This window comes from Stigmatopora argus, chromosome 5, assembly GCF_051989625.1.
Source record: "Stigmatopora argus isolate UIUO_Sarg chromosome 5, RoL_Sarg_1.0, whole genome shotgun sequence".
Taxonomy (NCBI): Eukaryota; Metazoa; Chordata; class Actinopteri; order Syngnathiformes; family Syngnathidae; genus Stigmatopora; species Stigmatopora argus.
In genome coordinates, this window is record NC_135391.1 from 11,994,354 (window position 1) to 12,014,102 (window position 19,749).

At 37.4% G+C, this 19,749-nt stretch overlaps 1 protein-coding gene across 1 annotated transcript in view; it reads right to left on the reverse strand.

Moving 5' to 3' along the window:
• The window catches only part of LOC144074626 (uncharacterized), a 282,179-nt gene that overhangs the window by 249,522 nt on the left and 12,908 nt on the right, over nucleotides 1-19,749 (reverse strand). Inside the window, exons 2-6 of the mRNA XM_077601147.1 lie at nucleotides 11,942-12,023; nucleotides 5,059-5,350; nucleotides 1,055-1,252; nucleotides 389-484; nucleotides 182-281 (exon numbers count right to left, since the gene is read on the reverse strand). Of these exons, the coding sequence (XP_077457273.1) occupies nucleotides 182-281; nucleotides 389-484; nucleotides 1,055-1,130 (272 nt within the window). The 5' untranslated portion in view covers nucleotides 1,131-1,252; nucleotides 5,059-5,350; nucleotides 11,942-12,023. The remainder of the gene's footprint in view (nucleotides 1-181; nucleotides 282-388; nucleotides 485-1,054; nucleotides 1,253-5,058; nucleotides 5,351-11,941; nucleotides 12,024-19,749) is intronic.

A 19,749-nucleotide genomic window follows, 5' to 3' on the forward strand; every position in this document is an offset into this window, starting at 1 on the left:
TGACTTGGATACATTACAATATAACCCGGAAACAAGGTGCTATCGCATTTCGATCTTAATCCATATGAAATATATGTGCGTCTGACGAAATAGTGCGTCTAAAATACAGAAATAGCACTCGTTACTGACACTGCGGCGTAAGAAACGATGCGCCAAATAGGCGTGAAAATACGGTATTAACCTCAGAGCAGAGTTCAGAGACGATGCATCATCTTCAAGTGGGCAACCTGGGAAGATCACCTGGTCCTCCAGGGTCTGGACATCACCATGGACCTGGTGCATGCAAAAAAATAGAGCAAAAGTTATCATATACAGAGACTGGAGATTCAACAGATAGGTTTAGGTGTTTTTTTTTTGGGGGGGGGGGGGGGGGGGGGGATGGGCTAATTAGTATTACCTTGATACCTTGGCCCAGTCTCCTCTCCCCTCAAGGGTGTGCATGGTTCTGGACACACGGGAACAGGTTCATCTTGATTTAACCAAGCTATTTGGGAAGTGCAAACAATTATTACAGGAAAGAGAAATCTTCAAGTAAATTATCAAGATAAAGAATGAAAATAAGTTAGTGAGTGCTCGGTGCTAATTTCCCCTTTCCAGACAAAGCGATTCAATATACAGACTGATGTTAAAAGCTAGGGAAAAAGTCGGCTTGACAATTTTTGTATAAATGATTTTTGTTTTAAAACAGAATTACAAATTGGAAAAGGGCGTTTAGCAAGCGCAGTGAAAATTATCATTACATTCAACACACCTTCACCTGGCAAACTGACCGTTGATATCTCGGCTTTGTTTGATAAAATGAAGTCTTCCCCCACGACTCAATAATGGAGAGAATACGGACAAAATACTTTTGAAGCCAAATGTCGTGAGGCTAATGCTAAGCTAGCTAGTGACATGCCAAGGAGCCCATACTTCAAATGTCGACGGTGTGTTCGACCTGGCAATAAACTAACAGATTTGTTGGCGTTTTGGCTCAATTGATTCCTAAAAAAATCTCCCGGTAGGGTGTTAAAAATGCACATAGGCCAGTAAATTGCTCTAGTCTAGGGCTTACCTCGTTTGGGTGCTAGTCGTTCGACCGACGGCGTGGAAATGGCTGCGTCTAAGGGCGCGATGCTGCGCAAGTACATAATTTAAGCACCTGCGTCACCAATGGGCGTAACCACGCCCATAGGAGGTGATTTGTTCTCCCGACTCAATGACCATGTTTGGAAGATGACGTACTATAGTCGCCATTTTTGTAGTCTTGATGCTGTAAAAGAGTGTGTTCGTTTTTTTTTTTTTATATAAAAAGCCTTACTTTGCATGGTCATTTTAAAAAAATAAAAAGCCTTACTATACATGGTCATTTTTTAAAGAAAAAAGCCTTAGTATACATGGTCATTTTTTACAAATTAAAAAGCCTTACTATATACTATGTCGTATTTTAAGAAAAAAAGCCTTACTATACTATGTCGTTTTTTTTAAAGAAAAAAAGCCTTACTATATACACTATGTCGTTTTTTTAGGAAAAAAACTTTACTATACTATGTCGTTTTTTAGGAAAAAAAAGCCTTACTATACTATGTCGTTTTTTAGGAAAAAAAGCCTTACTATACTATGTCGTTTTTTAAAAAAAAAAAAAAGCCTTACTATATACATACCTGTCTACCTGGGCCAATTCCTCCCCGTATTAATGATTGGAATTCCCCGTATTAAGCAATAGAAAACCGTACAAATGCAACGCGGCACATATTTACTCACATAGGGGCACGTAAAAGTGTTATGGTCGCGTCGCGTTGTCGTGACGCGACCGTGAATGTATTCGGACCCAAGCGCTATGACTCATAGCTGCTTAAATAACGAAACAGGAAATGATTTAATCATTTCCTGTTTCGTGTGAAAGGGGAATGCGTGTGCGCATATCATGCTTAAAGCATGACAGTATTAGCAGTTGACGATGACGTTTTCGTCTGCTACCAGTGACCGAGACAATCCGGATTAGAGCCGAAATGCGTAAAACGAGATCCGTTTTACAAAAAACGTACTTAAAAAAAATCCCGTACAAAAGTTGTTATACGGCGTACACAATTTGAAGTGATCAAAAAACGTATAAAATACGGGAAAAACGTATAAATTGACAGGTATGAAAATCTAAATGTAATCCCTGCGTGCACCTTACAAACTAAGGAGAGTGATTTTAAATGTGTAATGAAGAAATTGTTCGCCTGTCCTGTAAATCTGTAAAATTCATACATGAAACATACATACACATACAATACATACTGAAAATTTATGGAGTTGCTGCTGTTTTCAGTCTGTCTCAGTGATGCGGCTTGTCTTCTACTCTGATGGAAAGAGTGCGCCCCTTAGCGGATAATCCATGAATTGCAGTGAATTAAAAATATTAATTCCATGTCTTTTATGCATTTTTTCCACTTTCAAATTATCCTGCGGGCCTGATCGAACCTCCTTGGGGGCCGGTTTCGGCCCGCGGGCCGTATGTTTGACACCACTGATCTATAGTAAGGCTTTATTCTTAAAGAATGACCATGTATAGTAAGGCTTTCTTCTTAAAGAATGACCATATATAGTAAGGCTTTTTCTTAAAAAAATGAACATGTATCATAAGGCTTTGATTCTTAAAAAAATGACCATGTATAGTAAGACTTTTTTCTTAAATAATGACCATGTATAGTAAGGCTTTGATTCTTTAAAAATGACCATGTATAGTAAGGCTTTGATTCTTTAAAAATGACCATGTATCGTAAGGCTTTTTTCTTAAAAAAATGACCATGTATAGTAAGCCTTTTTTCTTAAAAAATGACCATGTTTAGTGAGGCTTTTTTTCTTAAAAAATGACCATGTTTAGTAAGGCTTTTTTCTTAAAAAATGACCATGTATAGTAAGGCTTTTTTAAAATGACCATGTATAGTAAGGCTTTTTTAAAATGACCATGTACATGGTCATTTTTTAAAATAAAAAAGCCTTGTTATACATGGTCATTATTTTTAAGCAAAATGGCTACCTATACATTGTATAGCTATAATGAGAGAATGAGATGCAAGAAACAAAACAAATAAATCTATCATTAAAAAAAGCACAGGAAAAAACAATAGCTAAAACAATATTTTATGCTGTTGAGCCAGTGAGAGCAAAGGTCATGTGATGGATTTGGCATGAGCTGTTCGCTCATCTACATTTGCACTGAGGGTCAGCTGCGTTCGCTGGGGAAAGCTCCATGATCAAGGATAAAGTGAGAGAACTGCCCTTGACCAGCACGGCACGTGTCCTTCTGTAGGAGATAACCGCGTGGTGCTGCTACAAAGTTGAGTGTTTAGAGATAAAAAAAACCCATACATGTTTGATTAAGAGCTCACATTCTCAATTTAGATATGGGAACAGAAAGTGTCAGCCTTTAAGATTGAAACTAAGCTTTAAAAAATTATACACACACACACTATGTATATATATTTTTTCATGGATAACATTTTTTTTGTCCCACCTGCTGCCCCACTAATCGACACACCGACTAAATGCCTGCACGTGCAAGTGCTCACAAGATAGGCCTTTTCGCTTTTAATCACCAACATGGTACGGATTGGACAGAAGTGATCGACTAAGGTGATTAACACAGAGAGAAGAGCTGAAATGGCAACAGCTAATGAGGCACTCTGGGACTACAAGGTTCAGCGCTTGCGACGTCACTGAACAACACAGATAGTCAGGGATGCTTTTTTTAAAACAAAAATATGACATAAAAGCACGTAGGTATTATAAAAGGTGCAGTACAGTGCTCTTTCTCACTATATGTGGCAATTGCACTGGAAGTGGGGCGAATTTACATTAAACCAAATGTTTCTGAAAAGAATGTTGCTTAAACGTCAAATAAAATCTTTTATATATCTGAGGATCCATAGTATTAGCTTTACGGGTGACTTCTGTATTTTTCTAGGGCTTTTTTTTCAAATGCCGCCACAGACAAAATCAAGTGCTGTCAAAAGCAACAACTGCCATGCCGGATGTACAGCTGGACAATGGAAAAGGTCTGCAATGTGAACAATTCAGTTCAGCGTGGGTTTTCTTTGGGCATTTCAGTTTCCTGCCACATCCCAAAAACACGTTTAAGTAGGCTGGTTGAACACTCTAAATTGCCCCTAGGTACGAGTGTGTGAGTGAATGTTGATCCGATGCTAGTGGTGGGGCTGAAGCACTGACATAATCTGGAGAAACCAATCACAGAAGCACAAATGTTACGTAAATGGACTCAACTCATGCTGTTACTTTTTGTCAATGTCGAGGTGTCAAACAATAATGGCCTGCATCCCAATAACTGCCATTCTTGTGCGAAAAACTGAGGACTACATACTGTTTTGTCATCTACAGTTCTTGTTTTTGAAAAAGGAACAACTGCCAAAAGTCCATTCAAAAGATTTGTGCAGTTAGATCTCCCTCTGAGTCCTTTTGACAGAAAGTCGGAGCATATATGCATAGTTTGAGGCTCTGTTGCACATCGAAATACGTTTTACGTTGAGAAAAAAGTATGACTGTGAATAAAAGTGCCATCGAGTTTCCTACAGGAGCCTCTTCATCGGATATACTGCAATAAAGACAAGAACGCAAAACTCCCAGGAGTGTAAAAAGATTCACCGTCGCTCACAAAGTCTCATCTTGCGTGCTGTGATTTGTCTATCGTGAACGTCAGACTGGTTTTCCAGCCTACTGTAAATCCATTTTGTGTAAATGAAATTGGGAAATGTGACAGGTGAAGAGACATGAATGTATCGCCCATGAAGGTATTTGACATTTGACAAGAAGTGGGCCCACTTGAATAGTGCTGACATGTAGCCTCCAGGGAAGCTGAGGCACTGAATGGCTATGGAAGATGTGGTCACTCTCTTAGATTGAGATCGAAGTGTAAATCTAGTGAAAAGCATATTTTTCTATACAACAACTACCGTTTGTTGATGAACACTTAAAGTTATAAAAAGCAAGTAACTGTTCTCATAGGCACTGCAAATGGATTTATGGACTGTATTTCTAGTGTAAAAAACACAGTTTGGCTCTGTGTTATCCTACCTTGATGAAGTGTGAAGCCTATAGACTGATGACTCCCCTCCCCATAAATAGTCGCTGTTCGATAACACGATAAAGTATTTCGACGGCAGCTGCTGAGGGAGGAACTTTTCCAGTAGGATTGAAATGTGGAGAAGTTGCACCTTATTGTTTTCACCTCAGTTTGATGGTAGATGGGGCAGAAGAAGAAAGTTAGAAGCGGCAGGTCAGATATCACTTCATCTGTAATCGTTCTCTACCATCTTGGCACTTGGGCGCAAAGTGGGCATGTTCTTGTAGGGTAGAATGTCCAACCCTGTTTGTTAGAATTAGAAAAGAAAACATACATACACACAAAAATGCAATAAGACATTAAAACAAGAATAAATGTCAAGTATATTATCATAGGGAGTTGCTTTTCAATTGCCCTTTAAATCCTATGTACAGATACAGTAGAAAATAAATATATAGCTCAATATATTTGTTGGTTTCATTTTTGTGTTAAATTACCAAAGTACAAAAAACTGTAATTTTAAAGTTTTCATTTTATTCATTTAAGCCTACATTTAATTAAAGATGCCCCCATTTTACTTTCAGATTTAATTCAGTAACAAACACTGTTAATGATGGGAGTCGATGCTTTGTTTGTCATTGTCCAATTATGGTCTAGTTGTTGCTCATAACAGTGTGCTTCATTGATCCGCAACAAACTATTACAGTCCTTGTTGACACACTTTTGCATCAAAGCCATTTGCCTTATCTATGCACATTTTGTCAATTCTACTTTACAGAGGCTTTGTTGTAAATGTAACACCAATATACAGTTAATTCAATTTTTTTTATTTTTTATTTTATAATAGAAACAGATTTTGATCTATGATTAAAAAGTCTGAATCTTAATTGATAAACATTACGACACGAGGAATGATTTAGCCTATAATAGAAATTAAGATAATTATAACTACCCCAACTTGTGACCTAATTACTCTTTCTCGCCACATCATCTTTTGGAGATATCCAATAATCTGGCCTTAACTGATTTTGACTATAACAGTATTTTGTTAATGTTTCCTCCCACATCCCCAAAAATGTGTGCAAAAGAGATTTTACACTAAATTTTCTATCTCTGTGATTATGAGCTTTAAAGGTGGTCTTTATGTGTCATGGCAATTGGCTGGCCACCAGTTCAAGGTTTACACTGCCTCGTGCGCATAATAAGATGGAATAGGCTTTAGCATTTATATGCAAACATTGGGTCGATAAGCATTATGGAAGATGCATGAATGTGCATACCAAGAATAGAACTTTTGGTGACAAAGTAGCACTCCATTACAAAATAGTCAGATTTACATTTGTGGCTTTCAGGGCTACATTTATGTGTATCGTATATTGCTAATATTTTAACACCGCAAACTCCCCCCTTAAAGTGTAGTTGTTTGATTTTTAACATGTATGGAGACCAAATGTAAGAAAGAGCACTTTTACTTGATCAAATAAGTCAATGTCTAGTCTGGTGTAATTGTTTGTAGAGAAAGTAGACATATAGCACTGTAGAGTACAGAGCAAATTTTAGTAGCTCATCTCACATATGAGTGCTCTAATCTCTCACAAGAGACATAGTGAGATATATCAGGTATTAATGTACTGACAGCTAAGCAATTCTGACTCTCTCATCCTCGTGAATATGTATTAGCCAACCCACCGTGGGCCTATGCACAGCTGGCTTTATCGCTTTAATGCGCATTATGGCAATAATAAGCAAGAAGCTATTTAGATCCCATAAGTCTCACGGGCCTCATCATAAATAACAGCTTACTGTATAGATAGCTTACTTACAGCAGATAAATAGTGGTGTCGGGGGAGTTTAACCATAGCACCTGTGCTCGCTAATTTTTATTGTGATGCTTTTTGGGGTTCTAAATTGGATAGAAGTTGACAACTTGAAAGGATCAGTTGCATGACCGAAGTGAATTTGAATCCGAGGATAATATACCCGAAAAAACTCCACAAACTCTCCGCGCCATTATGCCACAGGGCTCATTATTCAATATTGAGATGAATAAGTCTACAAAAGCACAATAACTCACTCCCCAGCATGTAAAATTCCCCATGAATTATTAACAGCACTACTCCTCAAATTTACTAATCAATTATGTACAAAGGCAATAAATGAAAACACGCTGGCACACCAAAGCATACCGTGATTTAGTAATTGCAATCAAACACAATGGATTATTTATTTAACTTTGTAATCACTTGTTTGATCGCAGTGGATCATTTGAAAAATCTCATAAAGTGAGAGAATACAGAGTTGCAAATGATTTCACTACATATGCAACCAATTAATTTGTACGAATTCATTTCAAATGGTCTGACTTAAATAGAAAGCCAATAACAACAGAGGCATTGTGTGACCATTTCTCAAACAATACATTGAATTGATAAATATTTTAAAACATTACAGAATGTTTGCAGTTATGGTGTGAGAGTTAACTCCTGTAAATATACAGTTTACGCTTCAGCTAAAACAAGTCCGGGAAACACTGTTTCTACTTTGTTGAAAACATTTAAATGTTTTGTTAAATTGTACCTCTTATTAATAGGTTTTCGATCATACTTGGAATATGAAATGCTTGCATAGCCAGTGAAAATGACAAATCTTCATTGTTTTGCTTCGATTTATGGATCTTTTTTGTGTTGTCGGGCAATTTGTACTCGGAGAATGCATCAGTTTCTCTGTGTCTTCATTACGTCTGTGTGTGTTTTTCCCCAGTTATTTTTCCCTAGAGAAAAATGTTTTGTTATATCCAGATATTTTTCTTTCCAATGGAATGATTCAGGTTTGGTATTCAACTTGAGGTTTAACACAATCTAACAGGTTAGAGCAAGGATGTCAAACTCGGGTTTGTTCGCGGGCCGCAATAACATCAACTCGATTTCATGTGGGCCGGACCATTTTATTATAAGATTATAAGAACTGGATCAAAAGCCCTAAATATTCCGTTTTTTTTTATGGATATAAAACAATTTATTTGAATTTTTGTCTTAGTAAGGGAAAACATCTAATAATCATTTGTTTTTCATTTCAAATGGAAACATTTTTTTAAATTATATTCAACATTAAGGTGGAAAACCGAAAATATTTTTATATTTATTTTTAGATTTTACAAAATGCTTTTTGACCTAAAAACACCAAAAGAAAAAAATGGATAAAAAATTGCAATTATTGATTTAAAAAGGGGAAAATCAGGAAATATATTATACATCTATAATCTTCATTTGAATTTGATCCTAAAACAGAAAGTTGGCACTCATGATTTACTTTCCGGGCCACACAAAATGATGCGGCGGGCCAGATTTGGCCCTCAGGACGCCACTTTGACACGTGGGTTAGAGGATCTGATTGCTACACAGTCATTTGTGCGAAGCAATAGTTATTACAATAAATATCAAATGTCCTATTTGCTATAAAGCACATTCAGTTTATCACACTTTATATACCAAAAGTAAACCTTTGAAATTTACAAATGTGCATGAGTATTAACCACAAGACTGCAGATCTTGCGCCAGGGCCGGTTTAGGCCTTCTTGGACCTGGTTATGTGAATACAAAGATCATATAAAGTTCATGCAAGATTAGCTGTGCCTATACACTGACTTCCTCGTTTCGACGATGAATGATGTGTGCATAATGAGGTGCCGACAGACATGCTGCGTAATGCGAACTGCAAGACAAACTATTCTCACCGGTAGGGCACAGATGACCTGACTCTGTTCACGGTAATTAGGATTGTTTCTGTACGTGTGGTCCTGTCTTCTGATGAGAACACTACCTTGCCTCCCTGTAGGTGCGGCATCACGCATGCAAATAGAACTCCAAAAATAGCCTTAACTCATGTAGGTCAGGTCACAACATCATCGGGATTGTTGGAAAAGAAAAACTTACTAAGTAACAGAAGTTATTCACAAATTGATGCCTTCCTAAAATAAACATTATTCCCCTGGATTTTGAGGAAAGACAAAACCAAATAAAGGACCTATTAGTTAAATGTTTGATATTTACTAACAACTTTAATCATTTTACAGTGAATGGGTGATTAAAATAAACATCCATTCATCCATCCATCCAAACACCCTTTCCAGATATGCATCTGCAATGGTTATAGAAAATCTTTGGCCATATCATTCATTTAATTCTATCAACAAGCAAACACGCATAGAAATTTAAATGTCTTTCATTTCAAGACTTGCAAGCATCATCTATAAAACTCAGCCACTAAAAGTTTTGCAAGTGTTCAGAAACCCTCGAGATACTTGTTAAACGGTTTCACTGCAGAGCTCTATGTCTGCCAAGCCTTCTCATTAGACCTTCAGTATCTTCAGTACCTCAAATCTATTTTATTTGTAAATCATAAAAAAAAACTGCAGCTGAGATATAGATAGATATATCTATATATCTGAGTATTGAAATGAATAATTATTTTTTACTTTTTTTACCTCTTTCTTAGCCAACAACAAATTATCCAAACATTACCTAAATGACAATTTCCCTCTTTGATACTATATACTTTTCCATCTTTAACCATTTTTTATGAGCAATGTTTTCCTCTGAAATGTCCCCAAATCATATTAAACTACAGCAGCTATTCATTTTTTGACAGATGGTGTATCCTCACTCCTAAACTAGCCGATATTGGCTGGTGGAAGCAACTGGACAGTCATCGTAAAAAGCGGCCATATGTTACAATATGTTGCACAGATTGAGGTGGGGACCGCCAGGCTCAAAGTGTGTATTTAAGGCCACTCACTAGTGAGTGGGAGCATCCATTAAAGGTCTGGGCAATATGTCTGTATCATATTTTCACCACTTTATTTTATCCACAAATCAGGATGCTCACAAAGCTGCCAAAAGCGTTTTTAGCATAAAGGAGAAACTTCCCAATACTCAATGTACATTTACTGATTATTAGGATTTGGAAAATTGCCATATCATCTAGTTTGAATTGCAGCACCACAAGCATCGTTAGAACAATTACTCCTGCTCAAAGGCATTTTTTTTAAATATTTGGTTTTGATGACGGAGAGGTATTAATATGGTTTGCTCTTTTAATTTTTTTAGTTAGAGTGAAACAAGACTTTTGACCAATATTCAAAATCTAAGGCTGGAAGTGAGCTGGGACAATGTAATGTAATGGGTGAATATCAGGATGAGAAGTCAGCATTTAAAATTATTGTATACTGTTCTACACCAGTTGTGGTAGTTTCTTATAAGAAATCTTACGAACCTGATTTTGAATTTTCTATCTTTATCATATTTTGAACCCATGTCTCCTTTACACACACAGTTGAGGCATTACCCCACCGTTCATTCTGTAAGTCATTCATTTCCCTACCACTTATTATAACAAGGTGTCGTGGGGCATTCTCCCACCCTTAAAAATGGTAAAGGCGCTTCACTGGTTCATGTGAGACTTTTTGTCCATTAGACAGACAGGACCCTGAATACAATGGGGAAGAAAAGAAGTTGAGCTCTAGGGGAGTTGCGTTTTTAGAAAAGTGTCCAACCTGGGAGAATTGTATCTGCAGCCACACTGAGTGGCACACACTGCTGTCATTGTGTTTGTGTGTGTACCTGAGCAGCCTAGTGATTCATTGTTCGCATTTCTTAAGGACATACACAGACATAAAGGGCCACAGGAATAAGTGGTAACAGGAGAACAGGGTCTTAATGTGCAATGGAGGTCGCACCGCATGACGCTTGCAAATGCTCACCCTTAAGTGACATGTGCTGGCCCAAAGTTAAAGTGACATTTGGGTTTGATGTGGAACACAGCGGAGGACAAGGATGGATCAGTGCCTTCAAATCGACCAGATGGACAATCCTTCACAAAAGCAGGTAGAAAATGAAGAGGTGGCCTCTTACACCAGCCACAAAGCCACAATGTCATCCATCAAAACTGGGCTTCCTTCCCCCGGATTGTTTAATGTTTAAGGACACACATTCTGTGATTAGACGGCCAGTCTAGAATAATACATGTCAGTGCAATGGTGCTCAAGAATGAATGGTTTTGCAAACTCAGTTTGAAAACTGAGCCATGTGCCTGTGATGTAAGTTAATTTTTATTTATTACACACTATGCTTATATGTACATAGGTAGAATACACACAGTATAGTGCAGTAAAACCAACAGTTATTAATCGCTGGCACTGCTTTGATTTTTTTTTTGGTAAAACCTACAATACCCCAAGAAAGTAGCTAATATTTAGACAAAATGCATAGTTCTTAACATGCTTTTTTGTTACAAGAATTATATAATTTGAAAAAGTGTGTTTTTTGATTAAAACTAATCAACATTTTTTTGAAAGAAAGTATTTAACCATTTGTAAACTATACTCACCAAATGACCAGATTTTAATTCATTCATATTCCATTCCGCTTATCCTTATGAATGTTCCAGAGATGCTGCGCATATCTCAGTAAAGAGTCGCAGGTGACATCTTGAAATTGTTACCAGCCAATCAAAAGATTTTACAAAATGTGATCTACAAACATAAAAATAAATGTACAAAGACAACAAAATCAAAAGCTAAATTTTTGGCAATGTAAGATATGAAATGCATATAAATATCTTCAAATTGGATACAAATTACAACAGTTTGTTTGAATAGTAGACTTAATTAGTATTGACAAATTTAGTCAACAGGGTTTCAATTGAGGACAAATGATCTTTAGTTATAGCTCTTTAGGCCCCACATCCTTTCACTAATTATGTATTTGGGGACAAACGCACCGCAAAACATTTGAGGACAAAACATAAGCGAACTCATTAAATTTTAAACATTACTTTTTGTCATGCTCTCAACGGGCCGCGGAACCTGTTTGGACAAGGAAAACAAATGAAACCTACCCGTATTGCTTTTGTACACCAGGGCTACTTCTCAGAGTTCTGGAACATGTGCCACATGTTACGACCTCCCCCAAAACAGAACCTAAACAAAAACAAATATCATTTAGAGATACCCTGGAGACCTATTAACACATTGTTAAGAGTTTAGCAAGGCCTGGGAAGATGAAGTTATTTTTTTGGGTGCCGACCAAATTATTCTTATGAAGTAAATAACAGTTTGTTAGAATTTTAAAATGTAGGCAAGAATAAAAACAGCTTTCTGTTGTCTTGTTGACATAATTGTGAAACTGTCTCTTGCTTTTGTATTACCCAACTGAGGCACTTGTAGCTCTACTTCTGCAATTTGGGATTTTTTTTTTTAATTAAATATGAAAAGTGGGGAAAAGGAGTTTTTCTCATAGGACTTTTAGGAACAAGGGAAGGTAGACCTTTGAATGATTGGCAGTCAATTACAGGTCCCATAAAGAGGAACAAGAATGTGAATTCACTGTCATGGAAAATCAATAGAACAAACATATCACGCATGCTTTTGAAATGTGGAACAAGGCTTGAACAACGGAGAGAAAAAAGCCTTAGAATTACTAGGAGAGCAAAACTCCAGACAGTAAAATCATTACATGTCAACATCCCCAATAGGCAGAGCTTATTGTGCCTCTTACAAGCACTGAATCACACTACTAAACTGTATTTATTTAATTAAAAGGGTTAAATTATTATTTTTTGCCTGGTTAAGAACAATATAACTATCGGAGGACACAAAACTATGAATTTATATTAGTAATACAACAATCAATGTGTACGTTTTTTTGTGTCATATTAAGATAAAACAAGTTAAATTATCATGGACTTTTGTAGTAACACACTTGAGTAAATGTGATTATATAAAGTAGTATATTGAGTTGAAATACAGTATGGTAATACATCATATATTTGCATTTTCTCCAATGTATACAATACAAATTTTTCCAATCTCTCTTTGTATGTTTAAGCATCGATTCATGTCAAATTTATACAATCTCATTATCCCATCCAAGGCACCATTTCCAATCATGTACCATCAATCTCTGGTTATATCTTATCTAATTATTTTGTGTAACAACTTTTGTGTTACATAGGTACAGTGTCTGAAAAAAATGTTCAAAGACTAGTGCAGATGTCCACCATCATCCAGAGTTACATATATATATAGAACCAAATACATAATCTCATCTTCTGTACGTTGTGCCTCACTGCAAAGGTAATTAGTCATAGTTGTGCATAAAAATTTGAAAAGTATCGAGGGGAATGACCCGAGGAGGTGCAAACTCAGCAGTTAGGCATGGCTAGTTTGATTAGAATAACCACATTAATTAATAACGGATTGCTCGGGGTGCATGTGTTTACGTTACACATGTAATTTGTGTGCACAGCCGTTTCTTTAGGTCCTCCAACAGGATATGGGAGCAGTTTCAATGTTTTATATCTGCAGCTGTAATGGCATGCCTTCACTTAAGTCTGGTTCGATGGCCGATTCTGCTCAAATGATGGCATTTAGGAGCACATTGCAAGTAGTAGTTTAAAAGTCCTCTGTCATTGATCGACTTCGCTCATTTTATCCCTGATCCCATTCCTAAGAAAAAATACATTTTGACCCACAAAATGTTCTACTTTCGTTTAAACGGGAAGATTTACATTGCAAAGGATGGCTATTTTAATTGATTAACTGATCATTAAGATTGATTGTTTACAACTAATTGTGTCTTGAAGAAATAATAATACTGTACTCTGCTAATCTTGCAGAGCACTCTATTCATTCATGTACTAGTTGGCCAAGGAAAACGATGAGGTCTTAAGATAATTTATATTTGCATTGGGAGTAGCATTGTTGTGCTAGTAGAAGTCAATGAAAGACTTTGGCCTCTTTTGGATTACTTTTCTTTGAAGCCAGTAATGGATTGGAATGATTTCAAGTTGCCGTGCCAGGTTTTAAAAAAGGCACTGAGGTCTGCAAGCTAAGATAGAATCTTAGATATTAGATAACATCTCTCCACTCTAAAAAGAAACCTCTAAAAATTCATTCACCTTTCCATCTTGGATTCCTTTCATTCCCTTTACTCCAACCTTTTCCAAATTAGCATATTGTAATGAATAATTATGTTGGAGTTAAAGAGACGGTCAAGGAGACAGTGTGGTCGCCAGCTACTACAGAGAATGAGGTTCAATTAAAGGTAGACAGTGCCAGCCTCAGTTTGCTTGTGGTTTCCAAAGTAAAACATGGGATGATAGTCAGGGATCACGATTGTCGTGTCTCTTATTGGCAAATCTGGCTTGTACAGAGATTATTTGAAGGCTCAGCCGCACAAGGAATGTACAGAACATTGATACTTGTTAAATTCTGTACCTTCCACTTATAATTATATTATTGCCGGAGGTCTATGTGAATATGTTTTTGGAATAAGTTTTGTTGCTCTTTTGTAAACGGCGGACCTGGTGAATGGCATTTAACTATGGATGAGGTCACTGAATAAATTATATGTGGAGCTCAGGACAACACGATAATTCTATAGTATTCATTAAAACATTACTTGGTGGTCAGGAGGGCCAGCTATGTTCTGGACTGTCCTTTGGACTCTGTGGAGGAAGTGGGAGAGAGGGGGATGCTGGCCAGGATGATGTCCATCATGGACAGTACCTCCCATCCCCTGCATGAGCTTGTAGAGTCCCCCCGAATCTCTTTCAGCAATAAACTGCACCACCCTCATTGCAGGAGCGCTTCTGCAGATCCTTCCTCCCATCAGCTGTCAGTCTCTTTAACAAAAGAAATGGCTGAATGTTAAAACCAACCATATGTATATGTGCACGCGCAAACGCACACGAACATACATACACATATATAGATATAGATAGATATATATGGCTATAGATAGATATAGAGATTTAGATAGATAGATATAGAGATAGAGAGAGACAGAGAGATAGATAGAGAGCTAGGGATATAGATAGAGAGAGATATTCAGCAACCCGCTTATTCATTTATTTATTTATTAACTTATTTATTACCTATTTATTTTTCTCTAAAATGTATTTTTTTTACTTTTAGTCTGAAGGCACAGAATCTTTTAATATTTCTGAAGATACAATCATTATATGGCAAATATTTGAATTATTTAGCTTCACATTTTTTATTTCATCAGTAAATGTCCAGTGTGTATTTGTAGAGTGCTGTATTTGTATAGCTACTGTTTCAAATCTTCTAGTGTGGCCTTATGCGAATTTACTCTGAGCACGCAGCCTCCATGTGTACATCCTAGACTCTATTATTGCGTCGTCTAAGCCGGGGTTTATCCGCTGCTCATTGAGGCGGGAACTGCACCAAGATGTCAGTCATCTGGTTGGCCAACCAAAACCTCTTTATTTGGACTGTCACTGGAACCCATTTGGAGGAGCGCAGATTTATTTGGGCTTGCTTATCTCTGCCGTCCAGTCAGGAATCACATAGCTGTACTTGTGTATATTTTCCACCCTCTGGACAAACTGAGGGTAAAGGGGCTCGCGAGGCTAAAACAGTCCTTTGTGAATATGTCACACAAATCTGCAGCATATGTCTGATAACATAAAAATATAATCTACTGTGCTTCAGACACAAAGCCAAAACATTTTTCAGTTTAAACTGATTTGTTCATTGGGAATATAACTTCTGTCTGAGCGCAGTAGTTTAAATTTTGACTGTTCTCTATATCCCACGATGGATAAGCGGTTCGGAAAATAAATGGGTGAATGTTCTCTTTTTTGTTTAGGTCAACGGCTATGTTTATGTAAAGACAAAAGAGTACAGAACACACCAAGGAAGATCATTGCAACACTCTTAAGAACTTCTTGAGGCCCAAAACAGATTTAACCATCTTGAAAATATGAACGGGTTATTATTTTACTTCCCATGTTATTAAAGGTTATAAAAGGTTGTGCCTGATGGGTAAATTTTACGTTATGCAAATTACACTTCAATATTCTGTTGAATTTCTTGTTAGTCTGCCAGAAATGTCTGAGAGAGAAGGTCGCAAGGGAGCCGAAGGGGGAAAGAAAGCATGTTTCCATTTTAGCGGCATGGCCTGAGTGAGTTTGCCACAGGCATGCATCAGGCCAGTTAAGAGGTTAGGCCTGGCAAGTCATTACTGTCAGAGCTAATGTAGAGAGATGAGGAGAGGGACCATGGAGGTAAGCAATCGGTAATGAATGAACACACTGCTAAATTCAACAATTACACGCCTATGTAAATGCAAGCATAACACAGCAACGCACACAGGCAGCTGCTTGGGCCTTAGGACAAGGTCCATCAAGTTATTTTACATGTTTGTAAGCTGTCGACAAAAGTGAACACTTGGAAATTTGCCTTTCAGCGTGACAAAACAAGTACTGTGCTTTTTCTTAATTATACTGTTAGGCTTTGGATGTTTGCACAAACTTGGAAAAAATCAATTTTAGAATTTTCGGAATATCCCACTTTCGAAATTAAGCAGCATAGATCTAAATTTGATCTACGATAAAGTTGGGTTGTATCCACATGGACAAAGGCTTGTAATTTCATCAAAGCATTTTACTCATCATCATCTTATCACATTTTCGGAACCACAATCAGGACCCCAGAGCAGTAAGGCCAACACGCTAACCCCTTGCGCCACTGAGCCGCCACTCATTTTCATATAATTTGAAAATCATTCAATAATAAAATAAAATTGAGTCTTCAGCTTCATCACTTAATTAATGTTTGCCTTGTTGTTAAGATGGAAATTACACCTCTTGTCGCAAATTAATCTTCAATTTAAAACCAAGTGAGGAGAATTTGAGTGGTCTCCATTCAAATTCTCTAATCAGTCCAGAAGTCTAAAACAGAGGTCTCCAAACCATTCCACAAAGGGCCGGAGCGGCTGCAGGATTTCAATTCAACCAAACAAGATTATTTTGTTTAATCTGGTGTCGTACAAATGTAATCTGTTGATTGCAGTCAGGTCTGCTTGTTTCGGCAGAAACCTGATTGATTAAACTGTTTGTGCTGGATCGGGTGGAACAGAAACCAAGAACCACAGTGGTCCCTGAGGACTGGTTTGGAGATCTCGGGTCTAAAACAAGCTTATTGGACTAGAGCAGAAATTAAGGTGTACTTTCTCTTTTGAGTTGGACTAAGCAGGACTTTGTGTACCACCACCGCTGACACCCTCACTCTTGGCAGTCTCAACTGTCCACCAATCAAGATTGTTTACTGCTCTAACTCATAATGTTCTATCTCGCTCCCAGTATCCGAACTGATAGCGCCCACAGAGATTGAAATATGCGTCAGGGATCACTCTCAGGAATTCCACATGCCACAGTAAACTCACCTGTAATGAGTCATCACTCGCAAAAAGGAATAATAAAATAGGCAGTCTTTGCAATGAAAGGTCAGACCTTTAACGACTCCAATGGGTATAATTTTGCCCTTTTTATTCTTTGGTTTCTTCCATTCTTTAAGCCATGGGGTCACTTGTGGTCACCATGTTTGCGGGAGCAATGCAGGGAAGAATAAAAAGAAAATTAATATCAGTGATAACTAAACTATCGTTTTTAATTAAATATTGAAAACATGTACATTTTGTTTCTCTACAAAAAATATATTTTTGCCAAGGCAGATAAGCTTTCTTAGAATACTGATTGTATTAACTGCATCCCATTAGTATTCAAATAATTTTTTTCAGGTATGCAGTGAACTCAGTGAAGTCCATCTTAAGCATTTTTAAAAAATCTCTTCACTTTAATTTCTTTACGTCAAGTTTACCCCAAAGGCATCTGCCTACTTTTTGATTGTCTGTGTGAGTAAGAAATATGAGATATTACTTTGCTAGAATTGGATTACAGCAAAAAGTGTTATTTCGAGCAGAAGTACTCAAGGGGGGAATAGATTTAAGGGACTTAATTCTGTCTTTGGCACAGGGAGTCATCTGTGGCCCTGGGTGAGGCAGCTAAAACATGATGGAAACGTCTTTAAAGTAATATACTGCTGTCGTTGGGAATTTTAAGGCAGATTTTTTTTAAATGTTGCCTTCAATTCTTCTACGTGAAATGCTGTCAAGCCTTTCGATTGGCAGTAGAGGTCAAATCGTGATGTGGGCGACAAGTATTCCTGTAAATATTGGAACGTAATGCCAACTTTTTATTGTTGGTTTAACTGGTGGATCTTTCCTCTTCAGTTAGAATGCCATTTCTAATTAAGCACAAATTTGATAGTCAGGACAAGAAAATGCAGCACAACAAAGAAAGATGATATTTCTAAAGGGCATTCATTTGAGAAAAGAAAAGTAGACATTTAATACAAACCACAGTGTAAGAAATAGGGGGAGTAAAGTATAACCCAAAACGTTAATAAATAGAATAGTGTACTACGTCGTTGAAAAGGAGGGATGAGCAGAGAGCAATAGCCAGTTGGTCCTTCATCCATCATCTGTTTAGCTTCGATGCCAGCTTGTTACTGGGGACATCAACTGATTAATATTCAGCAGCGGGTGGAAGCTGTGCAGGATTTCACATTCTCCCCTTTAGTTGACTTTGCGAATAAAACCTTAAAGTGCGTTTATGTCCACAATTTGTGCAAATGTTTTTCTCTGGTCTAAAAATGATGCTATTTCCAAAGTGTAGGCAGAAAATTACCGTACAAGTAAATATCGAGAAATGTAAGCTTTTGCCAAATCCATTTCACCGTCATTTGACCAATTCAAAATATAGTACTTATTTATATCCTTTGTGTTTTTTAAGGGCTGTGTAACAACCCTTTGTAAATTCACCTATTGAGGTTTTTTCTTGGGAACCAAACTTTTTATCATCATTGGATATGCACTGCCTTTTGATACGGTCATACTTTGAGATAAGTGCTTAATGCGTTCCGGGACCGAGCTCGTATGTCGATTTACTCGTATCTCAAATCAACGTTTCTCATAGAAATGAACTAAATACAAATCAATTCGTTCGCACCCCCTGAAAAAAAACACCCCAAAAAATGCAATGGTTTGGCCAGTGCTCGTGGAGATCCTTACACGAGGGATATGCGGCGAGAAAGAGTGCGCTGAAATCATAAGCAGCCTCTTGCATCTTAGCCACTTGGCTGTTGTATATTTCACAATTTGTCTTGTATCTCAAGGCAAATATTTGCTCTGAATTTTACCCGTATCTCAAGGCCAATATTTGCTCTGAATTTTACTCGTATCTCAAGGCAAATATTTGCTCTGAATTTTACCTGTATCTCAAATTCCTTGTATGTCGGGGCACTCGTATGTCAAGGTATTACTGTATTTGCATTGTAATTCAAATGACAGCCAAGAGAAGCAACATTGCCTTATGCCTTATGTTTTTAGCCTGATGAAACATGGTGTGTGGGATGATGTATTTTGTGACGTTTGCCTTGAATTTGCAAGGTAAACTGCTTATGAAGTGAGGCGTCAGCACAGATGGCGGATAGATTGATGGACAGGGTCAATGGGGCTTTCACACGTGCATCGCTGGCGAACGCCATTTGTGACCAGCACTCAGCAGAAATGTCATATGGCCCTGGGAAAATGGCACAGCAGTCACTTTGAATTTTTTTCCACACATTTTCCATCATGTACTCCATTTCTTTTCTTTCGTTCGCACATGCGGAGACACACTGACATCAGCAGAGGCACATAGTTATGCTTTGGGGTAAAATACTTGAGTTGGCAACATTGGCGTCAACAGGCTTCCAGGCTGTTGTTGTGACTCCTAACATGCTTTATATCGTGTGTGACACTTGTGTGCTCACAGCAGCTCGAAATATGTCACATATT